Source organism: Hyaena hyaena, unplaced genomic scaffold (genome assembly GCF_003009895.1).
Source record: "Hyaena hyaena isolate Hyena2069 unplaced genomic scaffold, ASM300989v1 scaffold_1001, whole genome shotgun sequence".
Lineage (NCBI taxonomy): Eukaryota > Metazoa > Chordata > Mammalia > Carnivora > Hyaenidae > Hyaena > Hyaena hyaena.
In genome coordinates, this window is record NW_024081634.1 from 433,366 (window position 1) to 461,006 (window position 27,641).

The 27,641-nt window shown below is 37.2% G+C and overlaps 2 protein-coding genes across 5 annotated transcripts in view; one reads left to right on the plus strand and one right to left on the minus strand.

Moving 5' to 3' along the window:
* Nucleotides 1–2,065, plus strand: part of IRAG2 (inositol 1,4,5-triphosphate receptor associated 2) — a 131,142-nt gene extending 129,077 nt beyond the window's left edge. For both annotated transcript variants that reach the window (XM_039221719.1, XM_039221720.1), the window contains 2 exons: nt 630–737; nt 1,553–2,065. In XM_039221719.1, coding sequence (XP_039077650.1) covers nt 630–737; nt 1,553–1,796 — 352 coding nt within the window. In that variant the 3' untranslated portion in view covers nt 1,797–2,065. The remainder of the gene's footprint in view (nt 1–629; nt 738–1,552) is intronic.
* Nucleotides 2,066–2,144: 79 nt separating this feature from the next.
* Nucleotides 2,145–27,641, minus strand: part of CFAP94 (cilia and flagella associated protein 94) — a 58,798-nt gene continuing 33,301 nt past the window's right edge. The window contains exons 9-16 of one of the 3 annotated variants that reach the window (XM_039221721.1): nt 26,047–26,356; nt 14,795–14,870; nt 11,897–12,057; nt 8,760–8,916; nt 5,851–6,065; nt 4,716–4,883; nt 3,253–3,366; nt 2,145–2,537 (exon numbers count right to left, since the gene is read on the minus strand). In XM_039221721.1, the coding sequence (XP_039077652.1) occupies nt 2,259–2,537; nt 3,253–3,366; nt 4,716–4,883; nt 5,851–6,065; nt 8,760–8,916; nt 11,897–12,057; nt 14,795–14,870; nt 26,047–26,356 (1,480 nt within the window). In that variant the 3' untranslated portion in view covers nt 2,145–2,258. The remainder of the gene's footprint in view (nt 2,538–3,252; nt 3,367–4,715; nt 4,884–5,850; nt 6,066–8,759; nt 8,917–11,896; nt 12,058–14,794; nt 14,871–26,046; nt 26,357–27,641) is intronic. The other 2 variants (XM_039221722.1, XM_039221723.1) reach the window with 2 other exon arrangements.

Consider the following 27,641-nt stretch of genomic DNA (forward strand, 5'->3'; position numbering starts at 1 on the left):
GGCTAAAGGAACTCCTCTGTACACTGGATTTTATTTGAAATACTTTCAATCCAACTGCTATTTCCCAGCTCATTAAATATTAATTGTAGCTAGCTTTGTACTGAACATATTTATATAAACATTTTTAAAATTAAGATTTTTAAAGAAATGACATTTTGATGTGTCTCCAGTTTAGCATAAAATCCACTGTTCAGAGATTATGTGGTAGAAGGAGAAGATATTTTACTATATATTGAATAAAAAAAGAGGAAGATATATTCACATTTTTATAAGTATGATTGCACATACACAAACAGGGAAAGAAATCCCAGATTAATAACACTGGTTAATTATGAGTGGTGATAACTAACTTCTGCATGTTCTTTCTAAATTTCTCCTTTTGACTTGTCCTTTGGATAGTATCCCAACTTTCTATAACAAACATTTTCCTAAATAAAGCAAGTTGTAAAAATTAAATTCCTATAAATGGTTAAAAACATAAATTCAGTGACTTGAATTTCAGAATTAGATATGTATTTTTCTAAAGCAAAACATCTGTGAGCCTCTTTAGTAATACAATCTAGCAATATTTTATAAATAATCTGGTATATTATCCATAGTTTCAAATATTCAAAAATACTTATTTACAGAAGTAAAGATGACTCAGAACCACCTGGAGAAGAAATAGTAGAAAGGACAAGAAAGCCAAGTCTTTCTGAAAACAGAAACAATCCATCAAAATGGGATGGCTCTTCAACGTAAGTTGTCTGCTTGCTCATGATACTGTTTTTTGTGGAATGGGGAAAGACAAGGCAGGGTTAACAGGATTAGTTTTAGTCAAAGCACTAAAAGACTTGTCAGATTGTTAAATTTAAGATAAAAAGCACACCTCCATGGCCTACAGCAATTATCCCTGAATGTGTGCGAGGTCACAGTGTTAGGAACTTGGCACTGGAGTCGGAGGGCCCAGGCAAGTTTGTTCATTTTCGAACACCACTTCATCTAGAAGGTAGGAATGATAATGGTAGCACCTGTGGCATTGTTTTGTTATTAAATAACTAGCACATGTAAGACACTAAGTGTCTAACACAATTAACTATTTTCAGAGACATGATGTTATAATAAGCTTTTCTTGTGGGTGTTTCTAAAAATCGTTTAAGTGTCAATATAGCAAAAGTCCAGGGTGTGATATGTATGTATACACACACATATCACGTTCTACCCTACAAATAACATTTTTATTTCTACTGTAGGAGTAGAAGGTGCCTCACTTGGTTGAAAGGAGGAGATAAATACTCAAATGTTCTTGTTAAATAATGCCTGAGCCACCTAATTTCATCACCGTAGCACTTCTTAACTCTAAATCATTTCTCTAATTCTAAAAATTATTGGGGATGGGGTGCAAATTGTGATGCAAATCGAAACAGCAGGTCCCATTTAGGTAGCTTATCACAAGGCAGTGTTGGTGGTATACAGGGCAGATCAATGAACTGATTGGTATTGCTGGCAAAGGAGTGTTTGTAATAACAGATTGTTGCTATTATCGAATTCTGAATTTGTGTTTTTCTTATAGTTATGACACAATAGCTTCCTGGGCAGCAAGTCTCAAGACTTCCATCAGAAAGGCTAATAAGGCACTCTGGCTTTCTGTTGCATTCATTGTACTCTTTGCAGCTTTGATGAGCTTCCTCACAGGACGATTTTTCCAGAAGTCTGTGGATGCTGCTCCCACACCGGATGGGGACTCCTGGGTGTCTCTAGAACAAATCTTGTGGCAACTTACTAAACTCCAACACAACGGACCACCGCCAGTGTGACTAGGGCACATCTCACTGTGTGTGTCTTCATTTTTAAAGTTTCAGTATCTGAACTTTAGTAATTTTTATCTGGGAAGTTACAGCATAGAGCCAGAGGGTCTCAGAAGGACTGTCAGTCAGATATTTTACATTCCCTCTTTCTGTGATTTCCACCCCCCCCCCAACTAAAATGTAATGGGGAGGAAGCCCACCTATGATCTTTTAATGAGCTTTTTGAGATCTTATATGTTGTTTGTCAAAATTTATTGAAATAAAGAACCATTAAAATCTTACAGTGAAAACTGAGTCTCAGTAGGCCACGTATAACCCCACTTTTAAAAAAAATTTTGAGTATAAAATGCTTACTAGATTTTAATAACCTACTTGAAATATATTCACTTACTACATTTTATTGAAGAAATAATCTGATATTTTCTCCAAGTTCCTTGATTCTTCATACTGAACAAAATTTATCACTGGGGATTAAGAATAGCTGAGTACTCTAGTTGAGAGTAGCATATAACATACGGAATCAATAAACTGGCATTTGGAGCTTCTAATTTTCTCCATTGCTTCTTTGGAAGCAAAATCCTTAACCATGTGGTATAAAGTAGAATGAAACTCGGTTTCTTCTTTAAGGGCTTCAGAGAATGTTTCACTGTTTTCGTTGATGTTGAGCCTCTGCGCTCTGTCACCACTAAACATTAACAGGGGCCAGTTAAAATCCTGAACAAGCTCTTCTTCAGAAACGTGTTCCCTCAGCTAAAGAAAAAGAAAATTAGAGACCTCCATTAATCATTCTTCTATTAGGTATTTTAGCAGAGTGTAATTTGAACTTTGAACTCGGTCCCCAAAAGTCCTAATGTAAAACATTCTTAGTGTCCTATTTCTTAAACCATGTGTTTATAGAGCTTATCAAAATGAATTCATTTGACAGAGATAATGTTGAGGAAGCACCATGTGCCAGGTACTGTTCTAGGTGCTGGGGATATAACAACAATGAAACAATTAAGGAGCAATTGCAACAATAAACCCTAACCTCAAGCAGGAGAAACACACAATACACAAGTAAATATGGTGGCTCGCTGTTGCTAAAACTATTCGTCAGCTTTTAGAATTTGATAAGATACCTTTTATAGCAGGCAGTAAATGTGCCAGAAAGTTAAACTGGAGGCCTACCCCTCTCTGAGGAAAAAGTTTGTGAATCAGATACATTCACATTAAAAGCTTCCATTTGTTCTTGTGTTGATGTCAAGAGATAGAAGGACATTAGTGTGAATTACTAGGGTTTGATACCATACTGGGCAATGAGTTCAGCTTTATATTTTTGATGAAATAAACAAAAGTTTTAAAACTACTTTGGATGTAAATGTCCAAAAAAATTAATTTTTTTCACTTTTTCAAGAGGAGAAACTGTGGCCTACATTCAGTTGGCTTTGGAGGACAAAGTAGTTTTGTGGGTTTTTGCATACTTTACCTTCACTATAACATTTTTTGAACTACATACTACATTCCACTTGCTCCAACCAAAGGCAAAAGCAGAACTTAGCAGGGCCAGTTGTCGATAAGCTTTCATTTCTACCAAGGGATCCTGTCAATATAAAAACACACAGAATTGATCACAGAGCTTCACAACAAGCCTCTCTCCCATCAGTCGCTTCTCAGCACAGAAAAATCCACTTAAAATGCAAGTCAGATTATATGATCGCTCGGTCAAGACGAGGCAATGGTGTTGCCCTTCTCTCAGGAGAGAAGCCAAAGTCCAAGCAATGACAGACAAGGGGTCTGACGTTCCCCCCCCCCCCCCCGCCCCGGTACACCCTGCTACCTATCATCTCCTTTTCTTCTCCCTTTGCTTTCTCAGCTCCACTTGGCTAAATTCCTTACTTTCAAGTTGTGCTTAGATCTCACCTTCTCATTGAGCGTCCCCCCCCCCAACACCCTGTTCGATACTGTATGCCATCCTAGCCCCATGATTCCTGATCGGCACTTTTTTTTCTCCGTAACACTTAGCACCTTTTGACATACTAAACTATAAACATAAAAAGCAAGCTGCTCATTTCTGCCTTCCTCTGCTAGAATGTATGCTCAACAAGGGCAGAGACCTTTGTTTTATTCATTAACGGATCCTAAGCATCTATGACAATGCCTAAAATATAAATGTTCAGAAAAAAAATTCTTGAATACTCTGCAATGAATAGGACACTACATTCAGCATTTGTGGAGTAATTGGATACTGAGTAAAACCAAGGTGGTCTTTTTTCTTACACATATGTACACTGTACTCCCCATTATTTTGAAATGTTGTTATATTACAAACCTGTTCTTGAATATAGAACCCTTTTGCCCAAAACAGCTTCCCTGATTAGAACCTCCTTTGTCTTCATTTACATATCCCATTTATTAAACAACTACTGATTCAAGGAGTATGCTAGGTGCTAGAAGAATGCTAGGTGATGGTAAAGCAGTTCCCAGCCCCAAGGAGCATACAGTGTAACACGGAAGGAGCTTATTTAATGAAAGCCTAACAGGTAACATGAAGCAGTATGCAGACGGGGAGCCTCTGCCAAGCAGCAGAAGGAAGTGGGTTCTGTACATCAGTGTGTTTAATTTTGCCTGATTTGTCATGTTTGGGTAACTGTTGAGTCATTTACTCTTTTAAGAAGTCTTACATATACCCAGCCTGGAAGAAGGAAGAAAACATACAAAATGCAGAACTGACCAGCTGCGGACAGGACTCCATTTGTGATCAAGATCATACTACCAGTTTACACTCTTGGGAAAGATTATTAAACTTGAGACAGCTCTGGGTTTCTGGTCTTGCCATGAAACCCTCCTTTCTAACTATAATCCTGTACTGTACCTTAAGATTTACATAAAATTTAACTTGCTAACATTCTAAATGTCCATTACATTAAATTTGGAAAGATTCGTTCTTACCTTATTATTTATAACAACATAAAAATGAGAGTGTCTAGTAGGGAAGATATTCAATCCAGTTTCTTTCAAAGCAAGAATAAAAGAAATGGGAGTCATCCATCTTCCTTCCAAAATAGAGGAATGCTTTTTGTTATCTAGCTTGATTGATGCTAACATGCAGAGGTTTTCCTAATATTAATAAGAAAGAAGCTTTTATATAAGTAAGTTATTACTCTGTTATTCCATTTCCAGCCTTGAGGTTCTTTATGTGTTTTTTAGCCCTGTATCATTCTGTATTAAAAAGGATGCAGGGCAGCTATGTTTTAAGCCAGCTCTGAGCTCTGCCACAAAGTCCCCTTGTTACTCACACCATCAGTCTTTTGGGGCTTTATTTGAACAATCAAGGGACTAAAGAGGTCTCAGGTCTCCTCCCATTTTACAAGTTATGATCTAAGAACATGGATGATGGTCATATTGACTCACACTAGTGCAACTTTTAAGGATACTTTTTTTTAACACGGAAGATTTAACATAAGAATACAGAATTGTGTGGTTTTAAAGTCTGTAAAGTGGTAATTTGAAAGGGTACAGAGTTCACATCTCTCTTCTGGTTTTAAGGAGGAAGCCTCTTGCGAGGGGAACAAAGACTCTCTGGAAGTCCTACTGCAGCCAGGCTGGTAGCTTCATTACTTGGTCTATTTCTACTAACGTCGGGGTACAAAATTCCCTCTATTACAGGTTATTACCAAACCAATTACTATTTAGATTTTCTTTTTCATTTAGAAATTATGGCTCGGGGCATATAGGTGGCTCAGTCCATTAAGCATCTGACTCTTGATTTCAGCTCAAGTCATGGGTTCGAGCCCTGCGACCAGCTCCATGCTGGCAGTGCAGAGCCTGCTTGGGATTCTCTCTCTTCCTCTCTGCCCCTCCCCCACATGCCCTCTCTTTCTGCTTTCCTTCTCTCTCAAAATAAATAAACTTTAAACATTAGGGAAAAGGTTAAAAAACTATGGTTTTTAAATCAAAGTATATTTTAAATATATTATTTATAAAAGACATTTCAATATGTAAATCACCAACGATTGATTACTTCAACATACTGTCATCAGAGAGGCTTGCCTCTTTCATATGACTTACTGTAACTGTGACTTACCTTAATTTGTATTTCAATCTCAGTAAATACAGTAGTCACAGTCAAAAGTACTTTATTCACATCCAGTGGTCTTAGTTCCCATGACTGAAATGGCATGTTAATATGAGCATCTTGAATCAAGGTAACAGGGCTAAAGGTTTCTAGGCTGAATGTTATAAGTCTTTCTTCTGATTTGTAAGAGACATTGCTGATGCCATCAGTCTGCCAATGTTTACCTTCACAATAAGAAAGTAACAGTTTCATTTTTTCTATCCAAAAATAACATACGTGAAATCACCCAACTAACTGCAAGTGAATATAAATCTTTTACATTTAGAATAGGATCTCTACAAAAAGCCAACTTGGCTGGGAGTTTCTTTGTGTCTACAGGGATCAAGTCCAAACTCCTCAGCATGGTCTGTAAGGCCTTCAGAATGAAGACCCATGTTTCTCGCTTCATCCCTTGTACTTCCTACACTTGTTTTTAGCTACACTTTTTTCCCCCTTTCCCACATACCTCTGAGCCTCTCTGCACATGCAGTTCTACTTTCCTAGAGTACTTAATCTTTCTGAGTACTTAAAAAAAAAAAAAAAAACTTTAAAACTCACTTGTGTTAAGTATACAATTATTTTTAGTAAACTCACCCAGTTGTGCAACCATTACCACAATCCAGTTTAGAACACCGTTATCCTCCCCAAAAGATATTTGATGTCCATTTTATAGTTAATTACTCCCATTCTCACCTCCAGCCACAGGAAGTTAATAGACTTCCCATCGCTAAAGATTTGCCTTTCTGGACTTTTCATATAAATACAATCAGATGATAGGTAGTCCTTTGTATCTCTTACAATAATAAAACAGAACCCAATTTAAAAATGGGCAAAAGATCTGAATAAACATTTCACCAAACAAGATCTATTAAAGGATAATAAACACATAAAAAAAGATGCTCAACACTGTTATTAGGGAAATACAAATTAAATCCCTGAAATACCACTTCGTAGTCACTAGAATGACTAGAATCAGAAAGATAAATAATCACAAATGTTGGCAAGGGTATGAAAAGTGGGAAACCTCATATAATGCTGGCAGGCATGTAAACTGGTACAAGTTACTCTGAAAAACAATTGGACAGTTTCTTAAAAAGTTAAGCCAATTTGCCATCAACCCAGCAATTCATTATTCATTCCCTAGGTATATACTCAATAAAAAGGAACGCCGACATCCACACAAACACTTGCATGCCAGGATCCTCTTACTCTCTCAAGGCCCAGTTCAAGATCCCACACCATGAGGAGCCTTCCTTAATGCTCCAGGTGGACCCACTCTTCTGCTCCAGAACACGTTTGTCTATGATAGCACCTCACTGCATCGGATTTGTGGCTTGGCCTTTGTGGCTTGGCCTTGTCTGCCTCTCCTTCAACTTTGAAAACTTCTAGAGGAAGGAACTAGGTCTCATTTATTCTATATTTCTTCTTGTGTAGGGTAATTATGGAATACAGGAGTCATTCCCTTCCTAGAATGCCCTCTCCATCTCCACACGGCTTTCTCCTCACAGGGAGGGTTCAATTCACTATTTCTGTTAAATTCAATATGTCAAATACAATTATATTGATAAACTAAGTTATTCCTAATTATTTCTGTTTTTACAGTATCCAAATTAATTTGTAAAGGCAAAAATTAAGTATGACCTATAGATAAACTCCCCATATTTGTGGTATTTCCTGGAAGAAGTCCCCCCATGGGAAGAATTATCGGAGTTGTATATTGCTGCTAATTAGTGCAAAGTCAAATTTTACACATTTGATTTCTCTGAATCACGTGCGATAACTTGCCTAATTCTAATTTAGTGTGAATAGTTTTTAATGTCATAAATATTTAAGAATATTACCATTAAAGGAAAGGAAAAGTGAAACTTCTAAAGCAACATGGAGGAAAAAATTATCTATTCATTTTGACGTGTTTTATAATTTAATGTATGACAGACATACTGTTTTTAATACATAAGCTATATCTAGAATATAAATACCTTGTGGCTATGTCTACACAACCAAAATGTGGATTACCGTAGCAATCATAAAAAGGTTTAAACTACTTAATATTTATCCTTCTTGGCAGAGAAATTCTTAAATGCTCTGCTCCTCTAACTGCATAAATATATTAAGTAATAGCTCTGTACCTTGTGATCTTATCTGTTCCCAACCTGCCACCAAGTAAATCGTTCCACAAATAGATGAATGTAAAATAACTCACGCTAAAAGTAAAGCTATATACCTTTCTTCCAGCAGCCACAAACCTGCATACATTAATTCACAAGACCAAGACCTTTCAAAGTTTAGTCAGCCAACTCCAAACGAGGGGTTGATTAGTGAATCATCAGCTTGTATTCTGCTGGTACTTCTGATTTTCTTGATATTTATTTCATATTTTGAATAAGCAATAATTTCCCGTGGTTCGACAATCAAAAGTTATAAAGAGGCATAAAGGGCTAGTTTTCCTCTGTCTCAGATTTCCCAATGGCCAACTCCCCATCTCCAATACTTATTTGCATAAGATATGTAATTTATAGATTATTAACATTAAATTTTAATCACCCTAATCTGATTTAGTCATTTTAAGAGAGAGTAGGTTTTTCATTTATTTTTGATGTTATACTATTTTGATATTTTTGTTATTTTTTTAAACATAATTACATAACCATAAGTAACTGTTCAGAAATTATGGCAGTTAACACTTCAGGAACGAACTCAATAAATAAACTCCAATACCTATTCATTTCCATCAAGAGCAAACAAAGACCCTAGAATTGCCACAGAAATGTGTAAGATTAGAAACTGGGAGTTTAGACACTGTATTTTCTGTTTTAAGGACCCGTGTTATACCTGTTTTCATGACATAATTATCAAAGCTGATTAAGGTATTGCTGTACCTTCAGCATCCCACCTTGCAACCATAGGATCCTCAAAAAAGATTACATCCTCCTGGACCTCAAGTGTGACCTCGATGGGTGGGAAAGCATTTTCTGTTTCAAAGTCTTCTGTACTTTCTGGAGGATATATATATTTCTGCAGCCCTTCTTTGAGTAGCTTTTAAAAATGACCAAAAATAACATCAAGTTAGAAGCTGACTAGTAGCAAAGATGTAAATGTTGCTGAACAAGCTATATAGTTATTTTTTAATATTTATTTTTGAGAGACAGAGACAGAGTACAAGCGGGGGAGGGACAGAGAGAGAGAGAGAGAGAGAGAGAGGGAAACAGAATCTAAAGCAGGCTGTGGGCTCTGAGCAGTCAGCACAGAGCCCATCACAGGGCTCGAACTCACAAACCATGAGATCATGACCTGAGCTGAAGTCACATACTTAACAAGCTGAGCCACCCAGGTGGCCCTATATAGTTATTCTTAATAAGCACTGAAGGTTGATCTCATTTAACTACAGATTAACAAAAAGTCACAACAAAGTTAAAAGATAATGATTGAGGGGAAAAGAAAATCACTAAATTTGAATTATAGAATTTAACCTGTGCCAGGTTCTATCCTGGGACTTACTCATCATTTTAATCCTCCAAGTAATTCTATAAAACATATTTGACAGGGAAGACTTAGAGAAATCACATAATTTGCCAAAGATTACAAAATGACTTCAAGGAGGTGCCACAACTCAGAAACAGAGCTATAGGACCCCCAGTCCCATATTCTAATACATTGGTTAGGGTGTGTAGGTGGAGAGAGAGAGGAGTATAAGCAAATTTTGGGAAGTGTAAAAATGAATGGATAAAAGTAAATTAAAAATCAGGTAGGTATACCTTAAACTTATACAATGTCATATGTCAATTAGATCTCAATAAAGCTAGGGAGAGAGAGTAAATTAAGCCAACAGCAGATTTCTCTGGGATGAAGGAGATTTGTCCATTATTTGAATGTAGCAGAGAAAGATCTAGGGAAGAAGGGGTGGGAAGATTAAGAATGGCACAAAGTAGAGGAAAAAACTGGATGGGTAAAAATTCTAGACATGGTGGGAGATTTCTGAGAATAGACTTGAACAAAAGCAAAAGACCTCTTTGTTGCTGGAGAGAAAAACAAGTATAACAGAGGATATTCTGGACTCAAGTAGACAATGTGGAATGGTGGTATCAGGACATCAACAAAATGCAGGAACAGATCTTTGAATAAATTCTTGGAAATCCCAACTCTGGCTGGGATCTTTCCACAGATAAAGAGGGTTTTTTTTGTTTGTTTGTTTTTGTTTTGTTTTGTTTTGTTTTTTATGTTTGAGAGACAGCATGTCCATGTGGGGGCAAGGCAGAGAAAGGGAGAGAGAGAATCCCAAGCAGGCTCTATGCTGTCAGTACAGAGCCCCGACTCAGGGCTTAAACTCACAAACCATGAGATCATGACCTGAGCCGAAATAGAGTTGGACGCCTAACCGACTGAGCCATGGAGTCGCCCTAGCTAGAGAGTTTTGAAGGCCTATCTTCACCAAAGCGATGTCTTTCTTGGACCCCTGCCTCATTGTCCTTCAAGTATTCCTGAGGTAGGAAAATTTGATTCAAATAGATTCTTCAAAGTGGCTACAGACCAGATTATCTCCCCCAGGCATGGTCTAAAAAATGCATTTTCATTTGTGGGGAGAACGGGAAAGTAATAGCAATATCACCCCAAAGGGGTTGAAAATTAGTTTGGAGGCATGAAAAAAATCATACTCTTTTAGGTGAAGAACATGTATGATACGTACACAAATATGTTGTATACCCGTGGTATTACAATTTTGTGGGCAGGGGTGGTTAGGAAAAAAATGTCTACAAAGGCTCTTTAGGGGGGTGATAATGGAAAAAAACAAAGCTGAGAAATACCACTCTAATATGAGAATGCATCAAGGTCCTTAATGGGTAGGGCTGTGTGTGAGAAATGCCTGGCAGTCTCTGTACATGATGTGCTAGAGGAGAGAGAGAGAAAGAGGTAGACAGACAGGGAAAAAGAGAGTGAAGGGGATGAGGGAGGCAGGGGAAAGAACAGAAAGGCTGGAGAGCAAGGAGGGAAGGCGGAAGGGGCTATGACAATATAACAGGGTTATCTGGGAAACAAGCCACCATGAAGTAAAGTTAAAACAAACCAAGTCAATACCAAGGCAAATGTTAGTATTCATTGAAACAGGAGTGAGAAACTCCTTCAAAAATGATCTAACAATTGCTGTCATTAGCATCCTTACTAAAAGTGTGGGACGTGCATCAGCACCATTGGCATCACCTGGATCTGTGCTTCTTACCCTTAAATGGGCATATGAATCACCTGAGGGTCTTCTTAAAATGCAGATGCAGTAGGTCTGAGGCAAAGCACCAAATTATGCATTTCTAACAAGTTTCTAGGTGATGCTGATGCTGCTGTTCATGGACCACACTTTATACATCAAGGATCCAGACCAGTGGTTCTCAAACTTCAAGGTGTGTTTTGCTAAAACAGACTACCAAGCCTCACCTCCAGACTTTCTGATTCAGGAAGATTAAAATGGGGGCCCATGCATTTGCATTTCTAGTAAGTTCCCAGATGATGCTAATGCTTCTGGTCAAGGGCACATGTTGGAAACCACTGGTCTAGATCAGAGTACACAAACTATATGGCCCCTAAAAATTCTGGTCCACCACCAGTATGTGTAAGTAAAATTAAATGATTACATATGGCTTCTTCTCCTTACAATGGCAGCACTGAGAGTAGCAACAGAGCTGGCATGCCCACAAAGCTGAAAATGTTTACCACTTGGCCCTTTACAGAAAAAGTTTGCCAGCATCTTAAAATAGACTATCATTATTAAGACCAAACTGGCACAATCTAAACATAGTGCTATAGGTTTACAATCAACATGTATGATTTATAGTTTTAAAATTTGCACTAATCTAGAATCCTTTCCTTTAGTATCTGACTCAAATTTTATAAATTCAAGACAGTTTAAAATTAGTTTTTCTCCTTTATGCTTGCTTAATAGGGTTAAAGTTCATTAGCTGTTAGATCATTTGAGAAAAAAGTATGAGAGATTATTTTACGCATAAATTTGATTCAAAAATCAACCTACTTCCACAATTATCCAGCCTTTCATTGGTTTGCACTGTGGTGGAAGCTCGAAGATATCCAAATGGTACACTCCACCCAGGGTTGTGAATTGGCATAAATCAACCTCATTGTCTCCAAAGAAACATGGCTTTTCATTAGCATTCTCTATCAGCAACAACTGTGCTAAAATTAACCAGATTAATTCAGTGTCGAAATAGATCATAACATTTTGGTATTAGGAGAGAAAGGAAAAAATTCTGATGCTGGAAACAAAGTTTTTCTTTAGCTACTAAAACTTCAGAAAGTGTTTAATTCAAAACTGTTCACAAAGCTAACTTTCAAAGTGGGACTAGGCATGTATAATGGTAGGCTACAGGGGAGGGCTCCATTCGTATTTTATATACCAACATTTTAAGAATTTGTATATAATAAGCATGGGTTACTATTAAAATAACTTTAAATATGTATTGTAGAGGAGGAAAAATAATTTTCCCTCTACTCTTCTGAGATCTCAGCTGAAATCCCTAGAATAAAAGACAGATTGACAAGAGGAAAAAAACCCATTCATCACATATTATGTATACCTCCTGTGGACATGGGAGATACCCAGGGAAACATCAGTAACCCAGAGAGGGGGCTCAGAACTCTGGCTTAGAGAGCATCTGCAACCAAGAACAACACATTTGTGGAGAAACGACAAGATAAAGGAAAGCAGTTTTAGGTTTCTGAGGACAAAGAAAAAAGACTAGTTAGTAAAGTCTGTTATGTAGATTTCTCTGGTCCCCTCTCCAGGCTGATAGGGTCTGAAAGGGTCTCTGGAGATTAACCACTGTCCTTCCTGGAAGAGAGGGAAGAAGGGACACCTTTGAAAATTTATGTCTCGGTTTTAGGCAGATAGGGTGAGGGTAAGAAGCTTTCCTTGCATCTTCATCTTTTCAGTTGCTCTCAACTCAAAATATCCTTATGCCAATGACAGATTGTGGGGTGGCATACTCTGCTACCTTCATTATATCAAAAATGGCTTAACACAATAATTTGAAACTGATAAATTAATGTCTAAAAATTGGACATTAAGGCACTAAAAATCTGAAAGAAAATAAAATGCTAAAAAAATAAATTTTGGTGCATATATTAAGGCTAATTTTTTTCCAACAAAAATAAGGGACAGAGGTTTAAAAGTGAAAAAAACTAAATTGGCTAATCCCTCTGTTTAGACTTTTTATGGGGAAATTCTATCATTCCATAATTCTCAGTGCACAATCAAGGGAATATTTTAAGTCACATATCACTAGGACCATTCCCACCTGCTACCCAGAATCTTTCCATGTGGTACAATCAATAAGAAAGGGAAATCAGATCATTTATAGGTTCCACCCTTTACTAGCTTATGCAAGATATGCTAATTAACATGTCTTTTCTTCCCTTCCTCTACAAAAGAGATGTTAGCGTCTATCTTATTGAATTGGGGGGAGTTGTGAGTTAATACATGTAAAAAGTTTAGAACTGGTGCCAGACACACAGTAAAACTTAGAAACTGTTAGTCTTATTATTTATCATTACAATTTTCCTCTCCCATAAAAGGAAGCACACTGAGAAGTCACTGAATTTAATCTATGGAGATCAGGCACTGGTAATTAATGACAATTAAAAGAAAATTCCACTTAAGCAATGGCTCTTTTCCCCTTCTGTACCTTCAATAAAATGCAGACTTTAAATTTTCAAAGTATCTAATTAATTATCCATTTATCTAGAAAGAAAGAAAGAATACTGTATCCAAATTTAAACATTTATGATATATATTATTAACATATATTCATGAATTGACTATAGTATCCTATCTCTAACAGGAAAATTACCTCCTCAGGGTTATAGAAAAGTTATAAAGATATAAAGCTAGTTGGCTGCTGACAAAGTGTGTTGCAAAAGGTGAAGAAGTAGACAAGAAGCTTGTTATGAAAAATATGCAAAGAGGGGCGGCTCAGTAGGTTAAGCATCTGACTTCAGCTCAGGTCATTATCTCACAGTTTGTGGGTTTGAGCCTCACATCAGGCTCTGTGCTGACAGCTAGCTCAGAGCCTGGAACCTGCTTCGGATTCTGTGTCTCCCCCTCTCTCTGACCCTCCCCTGCTCACTCTGCCTCTCTCTCTCTCAGAAATAAATAAAAACATTAGAAAAATTAAAAGAAAAAAATAAAGTCATTAAAATATATATATATGTTAAAAAAAAAAAGAAAATATGCAAAGAAACCTATCAAAAATGAATTCCTTAGAAGTTACTGGGAAGTGATGTACATAAATCTCAAACTAAAATATTTGCAAATTACATATCACTATCATTTTGATATTTTTAAACTATCTCCAATTGCTATTTTCCAAGGTAGGATTTAATACAGAAGGATTGAACAATTTATGGTTGTATGTGTGTGTTTGTGAATATTCATTGCAACACTGTTTGTAATCATAAAGAATTAGAAATAACTTTACTATCGGTAAAGATTTAAATAGCATTCCATTGCTGGATGGAATTCTACAGCTACTAAAAAGCAAGGTTATTAATGTGTTCTGACTTAGGATAGTGTTGAATATTATTCACATAAGAAGAATAGGTATTATGTTCTTTGTATGGATGTAAAATATGTTCCGTAACATAACAAATATTGATAAAAAGGTAATTTTCAAACATTTGTACGGCATTTCATGGTTTCATCATAAATCAGAAGAGAGCTATAGAGAGAATGAAAACAAACAGGAGAAATTTTTGTTTATCTTGGTTATTTTAGAAGAGGGGTTTTACGAAGAAGTTTCACTTCAAACAGATTTCTGTAACATCTGAATTTTTTTTTGTAACGACCCCGCATTTCTCTTGTAAGCAGACAAATCCCAATAAAGTTAAATTCTGAAAATAGGATTTAGAAGATTACCTGCAAAAACTGTCTCACTTAGTAATTTCGTCTCCAGTTCACATTTTGTGGCTTCAGATTCTTCCTGGACAGAACTCTACAGAGGACACAGGGACAGACGGGTAGGACTGTGAGTGGCTGCTCCAGCCCAGATTCACTCTTCACCCTATTTTGGCTCCAGTTCCCACTTCAGATGCCTGCTCCCTTAATTCTAGGGCCCTAATCTGACACTTGCTCGGCCATAAAAACGACTTAAAAAACAATAAATTAAAAATCAGTTAAAATGGGAGCACATCTCCATAGGCCATCACGAGGGCAGGGGCCGGCCTGCTCAGATTTTCTGCTGACAGCCCTCAGGTAGAAAATAAACTGGGAAGCAATGCAAGCTATGAGGTTTTATTTATATTTGTATTTTGATTGTATATTTGATTTTATTTTTGAGTTTTAGATTTTGCTTCATCTTGGCAATCTGTTCTCTGATAGAGTAATTCCAAAGCCTGCTTTTGGGTAAGCCACTCAATGGAATTAAAGACATCATGCACCAAATAATATAAAAGATACTATACGGGGTAGTGAAACGAACATTACAAGAGGAGGGCCTCGGATCTGGATTGTATATCTAAATCTGCCACGAACTTACTTTTGCAACCGTGAGCAAGACACTTAACCATTTGGGGCCTCAAATCCCTGCTCTAACAATGTACCTGTTACTTAACTGTGTGCCAGACACACAGTACATCTTGTAAACAACCCTCCGAGATGGTATCACCCTCGTTTTACAAAAAAGGAAACTGAAGCTTAGGAAACCAACTGTTCTAAGAGTCAAATAAAATAATAGAAGTAAAGGATTTTGTACCCAGTAAAGTGCTAGAAAAATGCAGTGCTGTTATTGTAAAAAAAAAAAAAGGTATGTGTTTGTTAATATTTGCAAACTGGATGGTATCCAGCAAACTTAATTTGACCCCAAATGCCATCTGTACTTCTAGAGCAATAGAAAAACCTTGTACCCAAATTCTAGTCAGAAGCTTAAAGCTAGTTAATGCCATCATGTCTCTCATCCTCAACCATCATACACAGCCAAGTCCCCCTTAGTAAATTCTTTCCCTTATTCTTGTCACTGCATTGCTCTGTGTCTTCCTCTTGACCAGTTTTAACACTGTTGCAACTCTCTGCCAACCCTTTCCACTGCTCCTCTGAAACTTCTCATTTACTAACTCACCCTTCAAAGGATTTTAATAGAGTGCCTAAATTGTACAGGCTTTGCCAGATACTAGGAGTAAATAACAAAAAAAGACAAGGTCGCTGACTCGAGGAGCTCCCAGTCTATTAAGGAAAGCAGGTTATAATACAGTTTTGTGAGTGCTGTAGTAAAAAGTCAGGGGGTCCACAATAGGAGTACAAGGGAAGAACAGTTCATTCTGTGGGGAAAATATTCCTTGGGTGGGTGAAGACGGGAAATGCTACCCAAAGGTGGTAAAATTTGAACTAAATCTTTTTTTTTTAATTTTTTTAATGTTTTATTTATTTCTGAGAGAGAGAGAGACAGTGTGAAGAGGGGAGGGTCAGAGAGAGAGGGAGACACAGAATGTGAAGCAGGCTCCAGGCTCCGAGCTAGCTGTCAGCACAGAGCCCAACGCGGGGCTCGAACCCACGAACTGTGAGATCATGACCTGAGCCGAAGTCGGACGCTTAACCGACTAAGCTACTCAGGTGCCCCAAATTTGAACTAAATCTTGAAAGATAATTAAGTCTTCCTGAAAAATGGTGGGAGAGAATTCCAAATGTGAGTGAAGGCAGAAAGGCATGAAGCAAAACAGAGTTTCAAGCACCCTAAATAGTCAGGTGAGGCCGGGGTGAGACATGTTAAGTGGGTGTAAGATCTGAAGCTGGAAAGATGCAGAGCCCAGAATGTAGAGTTTAGATGCCACTCTATTTTAGTATATGTGCTGCCGAAGCGAGCACTGGATGCCACTCTAAAGGTAAGAATTTCTCCTATGGGTAAAAGAGAGCCCACACAAGACTTAGTAGGAAAGTGACATGAAGAAATTTGCATTTGGAGAGACTATTCTAGTGGTCAGCTGATGAATGGAGTGTTTAGTGAAGAGTGAGAGGATCAGGGCCTAAATAAAAGTAGAAGTAATCAGGGTCATTAGAAGGAGCATGTAGGAGAGAGGCCACAGAGACAGAATCAACATAACTTGGATAGTAACTCAATATAGAAGGCAAGGGACAGGTGAAGACGGATTTCTGGGTGTCTGGCTTAGGTAATAAGGTGGATGGTGATGGGATTATCAGGAAAAAACAAGGAGGAAGGACAGGTTTGGGGGAAATGTAATGAATTCAATTGTGGATATGTTGAATCTGAGGTGTCCATGGACATCTAGGTGGCCTTGGACATTATCTACCATTAAAAAGCCAGTTGCATCTCCTTCTTATCATTATGATCATTAATGATTATATCATTATATATATATAATATCACATATATAATGATCATTAAAAATAGCAAAGATATGAGGCCAATAAGCAAGTCAGGTTTTCCAATTTATAATTCAAAAAGTTGAGAATTCTTCAGAGTTTAGACCAAATTGGTTTCTTACCTTGCAGGAAAGCTAAGAATTTAGGTTTCTCAATAAAACTTTCCCCTTGATAACCACAATACCATTACATGCAACAATAGGAATTTATCAGCTTTTCAATGAGACCTCGGCTTAAAAGATACAGGAATTGACTTATAATATGGGAAGAACTTCATAGAACACTAGCAAAGGAGTTTTCATTGCAACTTGATAAATGTGCAGATACTGTAACATGGAAATTTTTAAAAATATATATGCAATTTGAATTTAATATGAAACACTCTGATCATGAATCAGATCAGTGGAAACAGAATAGAGATTCCAGAAACAGATCTCATGATCCACTTGGGAATTTAGCATTTGGCATTTTGGAACAATAGGAAAAGCCCAGGTTCATATGGTGTTTTGAGACAGTTGGCTAAGCTCTGAAATAAAATAAATTTGGATTCTTCTCACTTTACACTAAAATGAATTCCAGATGGATAACAGATTTAAATGTAAAAACATAACTAACCCAATCAAAAGCCACAAAAATCATGAAATTACTTGAAAAGAACATAGGAGATTGATATCAATGGTTATCAGTGAAGTAGAGGATCTTGATACTACACATCTGCAAAACATCAGCACTGAATACACATTTGATAGAATGTCTAGAATTCTGTTGTCCCTCAAAAGAATATCTATACAAAGAAAATTTATGGATCTGAAATCCAATTTTCTCATCAAAAACGATATAAATTTAGAACTTCAGAATAAGTGGTTGGAATTGGTTCTTCATCAGCAATTAATGATGGATTTTGAAAATATAGTGTCATTTGCTTCACTTTGTCTAAAAGCTAAGAGTAATTATCGTGAGTTTGCTGAGTTTGTTCCTATGGCTTTAATACCATCTGTAGGTCAGTGGTTTCCAAACCTGTGCTACTTTCCCCCATAACCAGAATAATTTCCTTCTCATCTAAACTCCTCCAAGCCTATCAAAATATTTAGATCAAATTTTACCTCATCAGAGAATTCCATTCTATTCACTCAAAACATTTTTCTTTTGGATTAGATTTTATGTCTTAACTCCCATCCATCATCTCTCTTGTTGCACATGTAAGAATATATGGCAACTGTTACTCCCTCCTCCACAAGAGTGTTATTAGCTCATTGAAAATAATGATCATATTGAATTTCTTATAGAAGGTACCACTTAGTAAATGTTTTACATCTATTATATATACTCCTATTTATGTTAAATCCTGTATCTGTTTAGAGTATCTTAAAGACAAAGAACCTCACAAATTTCAAAGATACCTTTTAGATCACTAAAATATTTCTGAAAGTGATTATTAGAAAAAAACATTTCCCATAAGTGTGTAAAATTTAAATTAGGCTTTTCTAAAAATTTTGTAAGATATATAAATTGGGAAGACAATATTACCCACTACCTATAATTTTAACATATTATCATTATCACACCTTTAAATTAACTAAAATATGGTATGAAGAGCCCTCTACTGGCAAAGTTCTTAATAAACCTATGAAAAAAGATCATTTAGATCTAAATCTAAGAGATTTAATTTTTTAACAAGGTACTAAATACTTATTTGTGATCACAAATGGCACATAACTCAGGTATGTTGGGTAATAAATTACTGAATTATTATACTAACAATTTACCTTGCAATGAGCCTCCAAATTCATTAAAAGATATGGGAAATATATTTATATTAAAATATGCCAACCTAAAATTTTACAGGTAAGTTGTTTGCCCTAAATTAAAAAAAAAGTTGTAAAAATAAAGAAATCTCTTCCTCTAAAACCAAAACATATTAAGTTTACCTACTGATGTTGTAGGTAGTCCCTAATTTACACATACTCTTACACAAACACAGGTACACAGATACATGCAAGTTAAATTTCATGAATTTACACTCCAGTTAAAAAAATTTTAGAATATACTAGCCACACAAAGAAAACAGTGTTGTGAATTTAGGGTTATGATATTCTCTATATTGCTGTGATTATAAAGGAATACAAACCTAACTGCCCTCCATAAATATTGCTTCAAAAATACTCTGAGTTCCCACAGGACTGCAAGGGGGCACACTTCCTGAGGTGCTGTGGTGGGGAGTGAAGCCCGGTTATCACCACTCGTATGAGGTCAGATCATTACAGAGATCAGAGCTGCTGAGGGAAGGGTCCTGAGAATCTCTAGGGACAAGCGTGCATTTAACCATCCATTCATTCACTTATTTCTTCACTCATTCAACAGATATTTACGGAGCCCTTATCTTGTCTGTAGCAGGTCCTGTGCTTATGGCAAATACAAACTCTGTCCAGATATTCTTGTCCTCAAGATAATACTTTAGTGTTTAAGGTAAGAATTCTAATAATCAGACATCATAAGAATGAAGTAGAGACATCTAAATTTAGCCCGAAGGGGAAAACTTTGTGGAGGTAAAATTTAAGGTAAGTCTTTAAAGATCAGGAGCAGGTAGGTGAAGTGGAAGAGGAAGATGGGTGAGAGAATTTCACAATGACAAGAGAGCAAATGGGTCATCATCATAGGGGCTTATGAACTTTCTCTCTTTAAAACCAAAAACAAATACACTCTGTTTCATTTTCTATTAGAAAAGTAATGTGTGTTCAGCACTTGCTTATTGGAAATTCATATAATACAGGTTTAAAGAAAATTTTAAAAAATCAACATGGATGGAACTGGAGGGTATTATGCTAAGTAAAGTAAGTCAGTCAGAGAAAGACAGATACCATATGTTTTCACTCCTATGAGGATCCTGAGAAACTTAGCAAGAGACCATGGGGGAAGGAAAGGGGGGAAAAAAGTTACAGAGAGGGAGGGAGGCAAGCCATAAGAGACTCCTAAATACTGAGAACAAACAGGGTTGATGGGGGGGGGAGAGGGGAAGGGGGTGATGGGCACAGAGGAGGGGCACTTGTTGGGATGAGCACTGGGTGTTATATGGAAACCAATTTGACAATAAATTATATTAAAAATAAATAAATAAATAAATAACCACCAGATAAGTTCTCAGTATTACACCATATTTTACCAAGTCTGTATCAAAATTAACCACCAGAGGTAGAAAGTAAATTGAGAAACTGAAATAAGTCTTAGAGTGAATGTGAAATCACATCTTCAGGGTCTGATGTAAAAAGTCATTTAATGGTTTTTTTTAAAACAACTTTATTGAGGTGTAGCTGATATAACATACACTGCTGATATACCATAAACTGCATGTATGTGTAGAATTTGATTGATGCCTTTGGCATATAGTATATATACCAAGGAAACCATGGACACAAAACAAAATAAAGAAATTTGCATAACCCCACTCCAAGAAAATAAAAAATCACCGATAATATAGTGCCATCTTACCTTTCTCTCACTCCCCACACCTGACCTCCACAATAGCCATTATTGGGTGACTAGGCTTTCAGCTTTTTTCCTACGCATTAACAAATAAAATCCCCCCCTCACAAAGAAACAATCCTATTGCAAATACGGTTTTGTAACTTGAATATATATCTTAACACATTTTAGGTATTTTTCCACATAAAAGTAGGATAGGTTCTAGTTCAAGATGGTGGTATAGGAGAATCCTGAACCCACCTTTTCCCACAGACATATCAAAACTGCAGCTACCTATGGACTGGGGGGTGCCCAAAACTAGCTGAGCGACTCCTACACATTGGCTGAATGAGAAAAACCTCACATCAAAGTGGGGAGGAAAGGCTGAGACATAATCTTTCCGGGAATCCCACGAGCATGCAGGGACCCACAGTCAGGAGGGAAAGCACAAATACCATCTTCACCCTGAGGACTGAAAGGTCTGAACCCCAATTCTGGCACCCAAACTTTTTTTTTTTTTTTTACACAAATAGTTTATTGTCAAATTAGTTTCCACAGAACACCCAGTGCTCATCCCCACAAGTGCCCCCCTCCATGCCCATCCCCCCCCTCCCCCCCACATCCATCAGTCCTCAGTTTTTGTCAGCGTTCAAGAGTCTCTCATGGTTTGCCTCTCTCCCTTTCCCCCACCATTTCCGCCCTTCTTCTCCCCCTTGTTCCTCCGTCAAGTTCCTCCTAAGCCTCCTATACGCTGGCACCCAAACTTTTAACCCCACAGGTGGCACCCTCACCTGGCACGTGAGAGGAACACCTAGCTCTGACAGCCAGTGGGCTTGCATTCAGCAGACCCGCAGAGATACAGCAAACTGAGTATCAGTTAAAAGGAATCTGTGCCTGGACCTAGCAGCCCAGGGCTCAGTGCAGAAGCAGCCGACTGAAAACCACCCAGGCTTTCTGTGAAAGAGGCGTATTTGCTTAAAGCCTAGGTCTGAGGGCCAGGCATCGAATTTAACACACATCTAGGGACCTACTGAATTACTCTTCCAAAACAGGCCGTCGGGCACCATTTCTGTGCTCTCCCTCGGTGCAGCTCCAGGTTCCAGGATCTCCCAGAAAGGAGCCTGTAATCTTTTTCTGTGTGTGACTTTTGCAGCTGCCACCCAGGGGACACGTCTAGATTGCCTGGCTCTGGTTACCAGTAGGGCTTACACAGGAGGGCCCCATAGGACTATAACACATGGAGAAAAGGTTCTTAGCTGGCTACTGTCCCCAGGGCACAGCAGAGAGGCAGGAGACCCTGGGGCTTAGTCTCTTGTGAAAGAGGCCTATTAGCTTATGCTCATAGCTGTGGCCTGAGGGGCAGGTTGCTAATTAAACACACATCTGAGGGCCAACTGTAATCCTCCACAGCAACTGCAGAGGGTAGTCTCTCTCTACTTTATCTCCACTGCACTCTCTTTGTGCTTTCTCTACTGCACTCTAGAGCACCGGTATTTACCAGAGACAGAAAACAATGCCTTAAATGACTTGTTAGACCAGATGAACTGAGCAGACATATACAGGACAGTCTATCCAAATACAACAGAATACACATTCGTCTCAAGTGCACATGGAACATTCTCCAGTATAGATCATATGTTAGACCACAAAATAAGCCTTAGTAAATTTGAGAAAACTGAAATCATATCAAGCATCTTCTCCAGCAACAATGTTAAGAAACTAGAAATCAATTTTAAGAAAACTGGAAGATACATAAATATGTGGAGATTAAACAACATGTTACTGAACAACCAAAGGGTCAAAGAAGAAGTCAATTGAGAAATTTAAAAGACATACTTTGAGACAAATAAATATAGAAACACAACATATTAAAAGTTACAAGATGTAACAAGGGCAGTTGTAACAGAAAAGTTCATAGGAATAAATGCTGACATCATGAAACAAGAAAAGACTCCAAATAAACAACCTAACTTTACACCTCAAGGCACTAGAAAAGGAACAAATGAAGCCCCAAATTAGAAGTAAATAAAGATCAGAACAGAAATAAATAAGACTAAGATGACAGAAACTATCCATAAAACTAAGAGCTGGTGTTATTTTTTTAAAGATACATAAAACAAATGGACAAAACTGTAGCTAGATTTACAGTTAAAAAAGGGAAAACAGGGAAAAAAGAGAATTCAAAATCAGAAATGAAAGAGGAGACACTGTAACTGATACCACAAATATAAAGGATCATAAGAGACAACACTGAACAATTATACACCAATAAAATATACAACCCAGAAGAAATGGATATTCTTAGAAACATATAACCTGCCAAGACTGAATCTTGAACAAAAAGTCTGAACAGATCAATTGCCAATAAGGAATAAATAAAATTTAAAAAACACCTCCTAACTAACAAATCCAGGACCAGATGGCTTCACTGATGAATTCTACCAAACATTTAAAGAATAATTAACATCAACCCTAGACTACTTATATGAAGACAGCTTCAATATTCCACAGAACGCGCATTTTACCTCTAGGTGAAATGCTTTTGCTGGGTTTACTTTTGGGGCATTATCAACATTAGGCATTGGCATACTGTTAGTTATAAGTTGAAATTGTTCAATAAAATACTAAATAATAGAAAAACCAAATGTAAACACATTGGTAAGAGCCATTTAAGCTGAGGAAATCTTTGTTTGGTACCCTCGAGCTCATTAGCTAAAAGTAAAGGTAAAGGAAAGTACTCCTTACTGGAAAGAACTCCCTACTGTCTAATGAATGACAGGCCTTGAGAAAAATACATAAGTTCACTTTCTAGTATTTCAGTGATTTATATGCTTACATATTTAAAAAAAATATTTAGTGTGGGGGAGGGGGAGGGGGAAGGGGAGGGAGAGGGAGAGGCAGAATCTCAACCAGGCTCCACATGCCATCAGTGCAGAGCGTGATGCAGGGCTTGAACTCACAAACTGCAAGATCATGACATAAGCTGAAATGAAGAGTTGGAGGCTTAACTAACGGAGCCATCCAGGCACCCCTATATGCTTACATTTTTAATATATAACTATTTCCAACATTAACAGCACATAATAAATCACTGCATGAGGCCCCTTTAACAGACATGTGCATAAGAGAATTCTGTTAGCCATGTAAATTCAACTACTCTATCAAATTATGTTTTCTAACTTTAAAATTTTTAAATAATGTGAAATTCTTGAATAAAATGTTGATGGGTTTTCATAAAATAATGATAATAAAGGAGCCTGAGAGAAGAGAAATTATCCAATATTTTTAATTAGATCAAGATCAAATATCTTTTAAAAAAGATACTTTTCTCATCTAATGGTTCTGAATGTTCAACCATGAATCCTGTCAAATTTTAAGTTAACGGGTTTTAATTTTTTTTTTTTTTTTTTTTTTACTGCCTATTTAAACAATGTCAAGTCCAGGGCCCATTTACTCATTCTTTATTTTTCCCATCCTTAGAAATCAGTATGTCCCTTCCACTCCTATCTTATTAGGTAAAGCAAGTCATGGTCATGCCTAACTTCAAGGTGGTGGAGTGTAATCATCCCGTATGTTCAGGAAAGGAAGGATAACAGGAAATATGAACTCTAGTAAGCCACCATGCTTTTTTTTTTTTTTTTTTTTACAAATAGTTTATTGTCAAATTAGTTTCCACATAACACTCAGTGCTCATCCCCACAAGTGTCCTCCTCCATGCCCATCCCCCCTCCCCCCTCTACCTATTTTTTTTTAAGCTTTAGGATTTTATTTTTAAAGTTATATTTTTTATTTTTATTTTTTTATTTTAAAATCAGAATGCTTAAAAAAACTTTTTTTTTTTTTTTTTTAAGTGAGAAGGTTTTAAAGAACAAATTATTTCTGGGGCACCTGGGTGGCTCAGTCAGTTGAGTGCCGACTTCAACTCAGGTCATGATCTCACAGTTCATGAGTTCGAGCCCCACATCAGGCTCTGTGCCGACAGCTCAGAACCTGGAGCCTGCTTCGGATTTTCTCTCTCTCTCTCTCTGCCCCTCCCCTGCTCACACACTGTCTCTGTCTCTCAAAAATAAAATAAACATAGGGGCGCCTGAGTGGCTTAGTCGGTTAAGCATCCGACTTTCGCTTAGGTCATGATCTCGCGGTTCGTGGGTTCGAGCCCCGCGTCGGGCTCTGGGCTGGCTGCCAGCTCAGAGCCTGGAGCCTGTTTCAGAGTCTGTGACTCCCTCTCTCTCTGACCCTCCCCTGCTCACGCTGTCTCTCTCTCTCTCTCCTAGAAATAAATAAAAAAAAATTAAAAAATTTTTTTAAATAAACATAAAAAAAATTTATTTTAGGAGAGCAAATCATTTCCCACCTCTCTAAAATGTCAGCTATAGAATCTTTATTATGGTGTAATATTTAAAATGGAATTTTTCAATTACATATGTTCTTAGAATATGTAATAAATTCCTATTCTGATTTCAAGTTTGTATACAATCTAATTCTTAACCCTTCCCCGTGTTTAAAAAAAATAAACCAATAAAACAATACACATCATGTCTTAGGCACTTGTAGGAAAACCTGCTATTTTTTGAACCTTCCTAAAATGCAGATTGTTTATGGCCAAACATAAAAGCCACGGAGTTCTGAAAAATTTTAAAGAGATAATTAATTCAAACATAAAAATTAAGTGGCTTAAAAATCCTGGAAATGGGGGGGAGGGGGGATGGGCATGGAGGAGGACACTTGTGGGGATGAGCACTGAGTGTTATGTGGAAACTAATTTGACAATAAACTATTTGTAAAAAAAAAAAAAAAAATCCTGGAAATAGAAAAGAGCGAAAACAACTAAAGGAGTATGATTAGTAAACTGCCCAAATATGTTATTATACCTAAAGATGTAAAGTTTTAAGAGAGGAGTACAAAGAAAATCAATTTTACTTTATAAAATTCTGTCTTATAAAACCAAAAGCTGAGAAAGTAATGTAAGAGAGTCCCTCAGTTGGTGGAAGTATTTACTACAAGTTTCCATTTAATGGCACATTCCTTTAAGGGAGTTGGAAATAAAATACACAAAAATTAAATTTGCCTCAGAGCTGTTCAGGCATATCCCTAGAATAAAATAGAGCAATTCCTGTGCTGAATTTTAGGATGTTGAAACAATAGGCTCAATTATGAACAGTGACTATTAATAGAAGGCAAGAAGAAATATATACATTCAAACCTGAGCCATTGGCAAGAAAGTGGCTTTCGGACAATTTCTAGTTGTAAGGAGAAAATCTTAAGAATGTTTCAAGGGAAACTAATACATTTCTACATGAAGACAAAATGTATACATTTAAAAAAATGTGTCCTACCGTTTGTACTTCAATATCACCTTCTTCCTCAAATGTTGTTTCTTCCTCCTGGACTGATACAGACTCACATTCTTGTGGTTTATTTTCTTCTTGGAGCTCGTCACTGATTTCTGCTTCTCCGTTCTTAACTTCGTCTTTGACAGAGTCAGTTACTGTGGCAACTCGTTCTTGTAATGGTGTTAAAACAGGCCACAGTGGTGTGACATGGTCATAGTGAGTATGTAGGAGTCGTACAGCAATGTCACTTGTTGCTAAAATCCTTGGAATTTCAAATCCAATTTGTGTTTCAGAGAATCTGATACTTCTGTACCTGTTAATAATTTTAACAAAAAGAATCAGACTGTAAGAAACAAAGTCTGCTGAGAATTTATACCTAAGCAAGATTTCTCTCCACTTTAATTTTGCCACAATTTTGAGTCCCAGCCCAGGCTTGCTTGCTTTGCAGCATTTGGACCCAGTTCCTAGTGTTATCTTTCTCAAAAACACTCTGTTGGGATCTATGACCCCACACTTTTCTCTTCCATCTCAGGCAGGTCCTTCTTTGTTTCCCCTGTATGGCCTTCTTCCTAACTGTCCCTTAAATGTTGACATTACTCAGCTCTCTATACAGGCTTCTTTCTTCCTCTCTCTACCTACTCTCCTTGGATATTATTTTGATGGCCTCAATCATTACTTATGTTTTCAGGCATTTTTTTCTTTTTTTAAAAAATTTATTTCTGAGAGAGAGACAGAGTATGAGTGGGGGAGGGGCAGAGAGAGCAGGAGACACAGAATCTGAAACAGGCTCCAGGCTCTGAGCTGTCAGCACAGAACCCGACGCGGGGCTCGAACCCACGAACCAGGAGATCATGACCCGAGTCGAAGTCGGCCGCCCAACCGACTGAGCCACCCAGGTGCCCCTGTTTTCAGGCATTTTTAACATGAGTTCTACATGTACCGGAATGGGGTAGCAACACAAAAGAGGGGTCCCTGAAGGGGCTTTAAGAGGTCCCAAAATGTCCTTACCTATGATGAGTGTATGTAATAAAGTTCTTAAGAGTCTATGACTCCCAAAAAGTTAAGAAGTACTAGTCTGTATGATGACTCCCGAAAACAGATCTCCAACTCAGATTTTTCAGTGCCTTCACACAGCTGCACTTTGATATTCCATAAGTACTTCAAACTCAACAGATCCAACATTAAACTCATCATGCCTGCAGCCCCCTGACTATCATCAAATAAAACAAAACGCGTTTCTGCCTCCACTATTCACTATCTTAGTAAAAAGACAACATCTAATTCTCTTCTAATTTTCATCTTAAATCTAGGTAGTTAATATAGGGCTATTCATTTTACTTCTTTTAAAATAATACACAGTAATTTCTATAGACAATAAAACAGGTGATATTAATACACTGTTTCATTAGATTTAAATCACAGTATCTTACAACAAATGTAACTTGAAAAGTATTTTGTTCCTTCCTGTTACAAAATATCAAAATTAAAGTCCAATTCTTTCCATTGTCATATGACTAGTCTTTTCAGAGCTGGGACCAGAACCTAGGACTCCTGACTTTTACTTTGCTATTTTTCCCCCCTTGAACTCACTACCATAC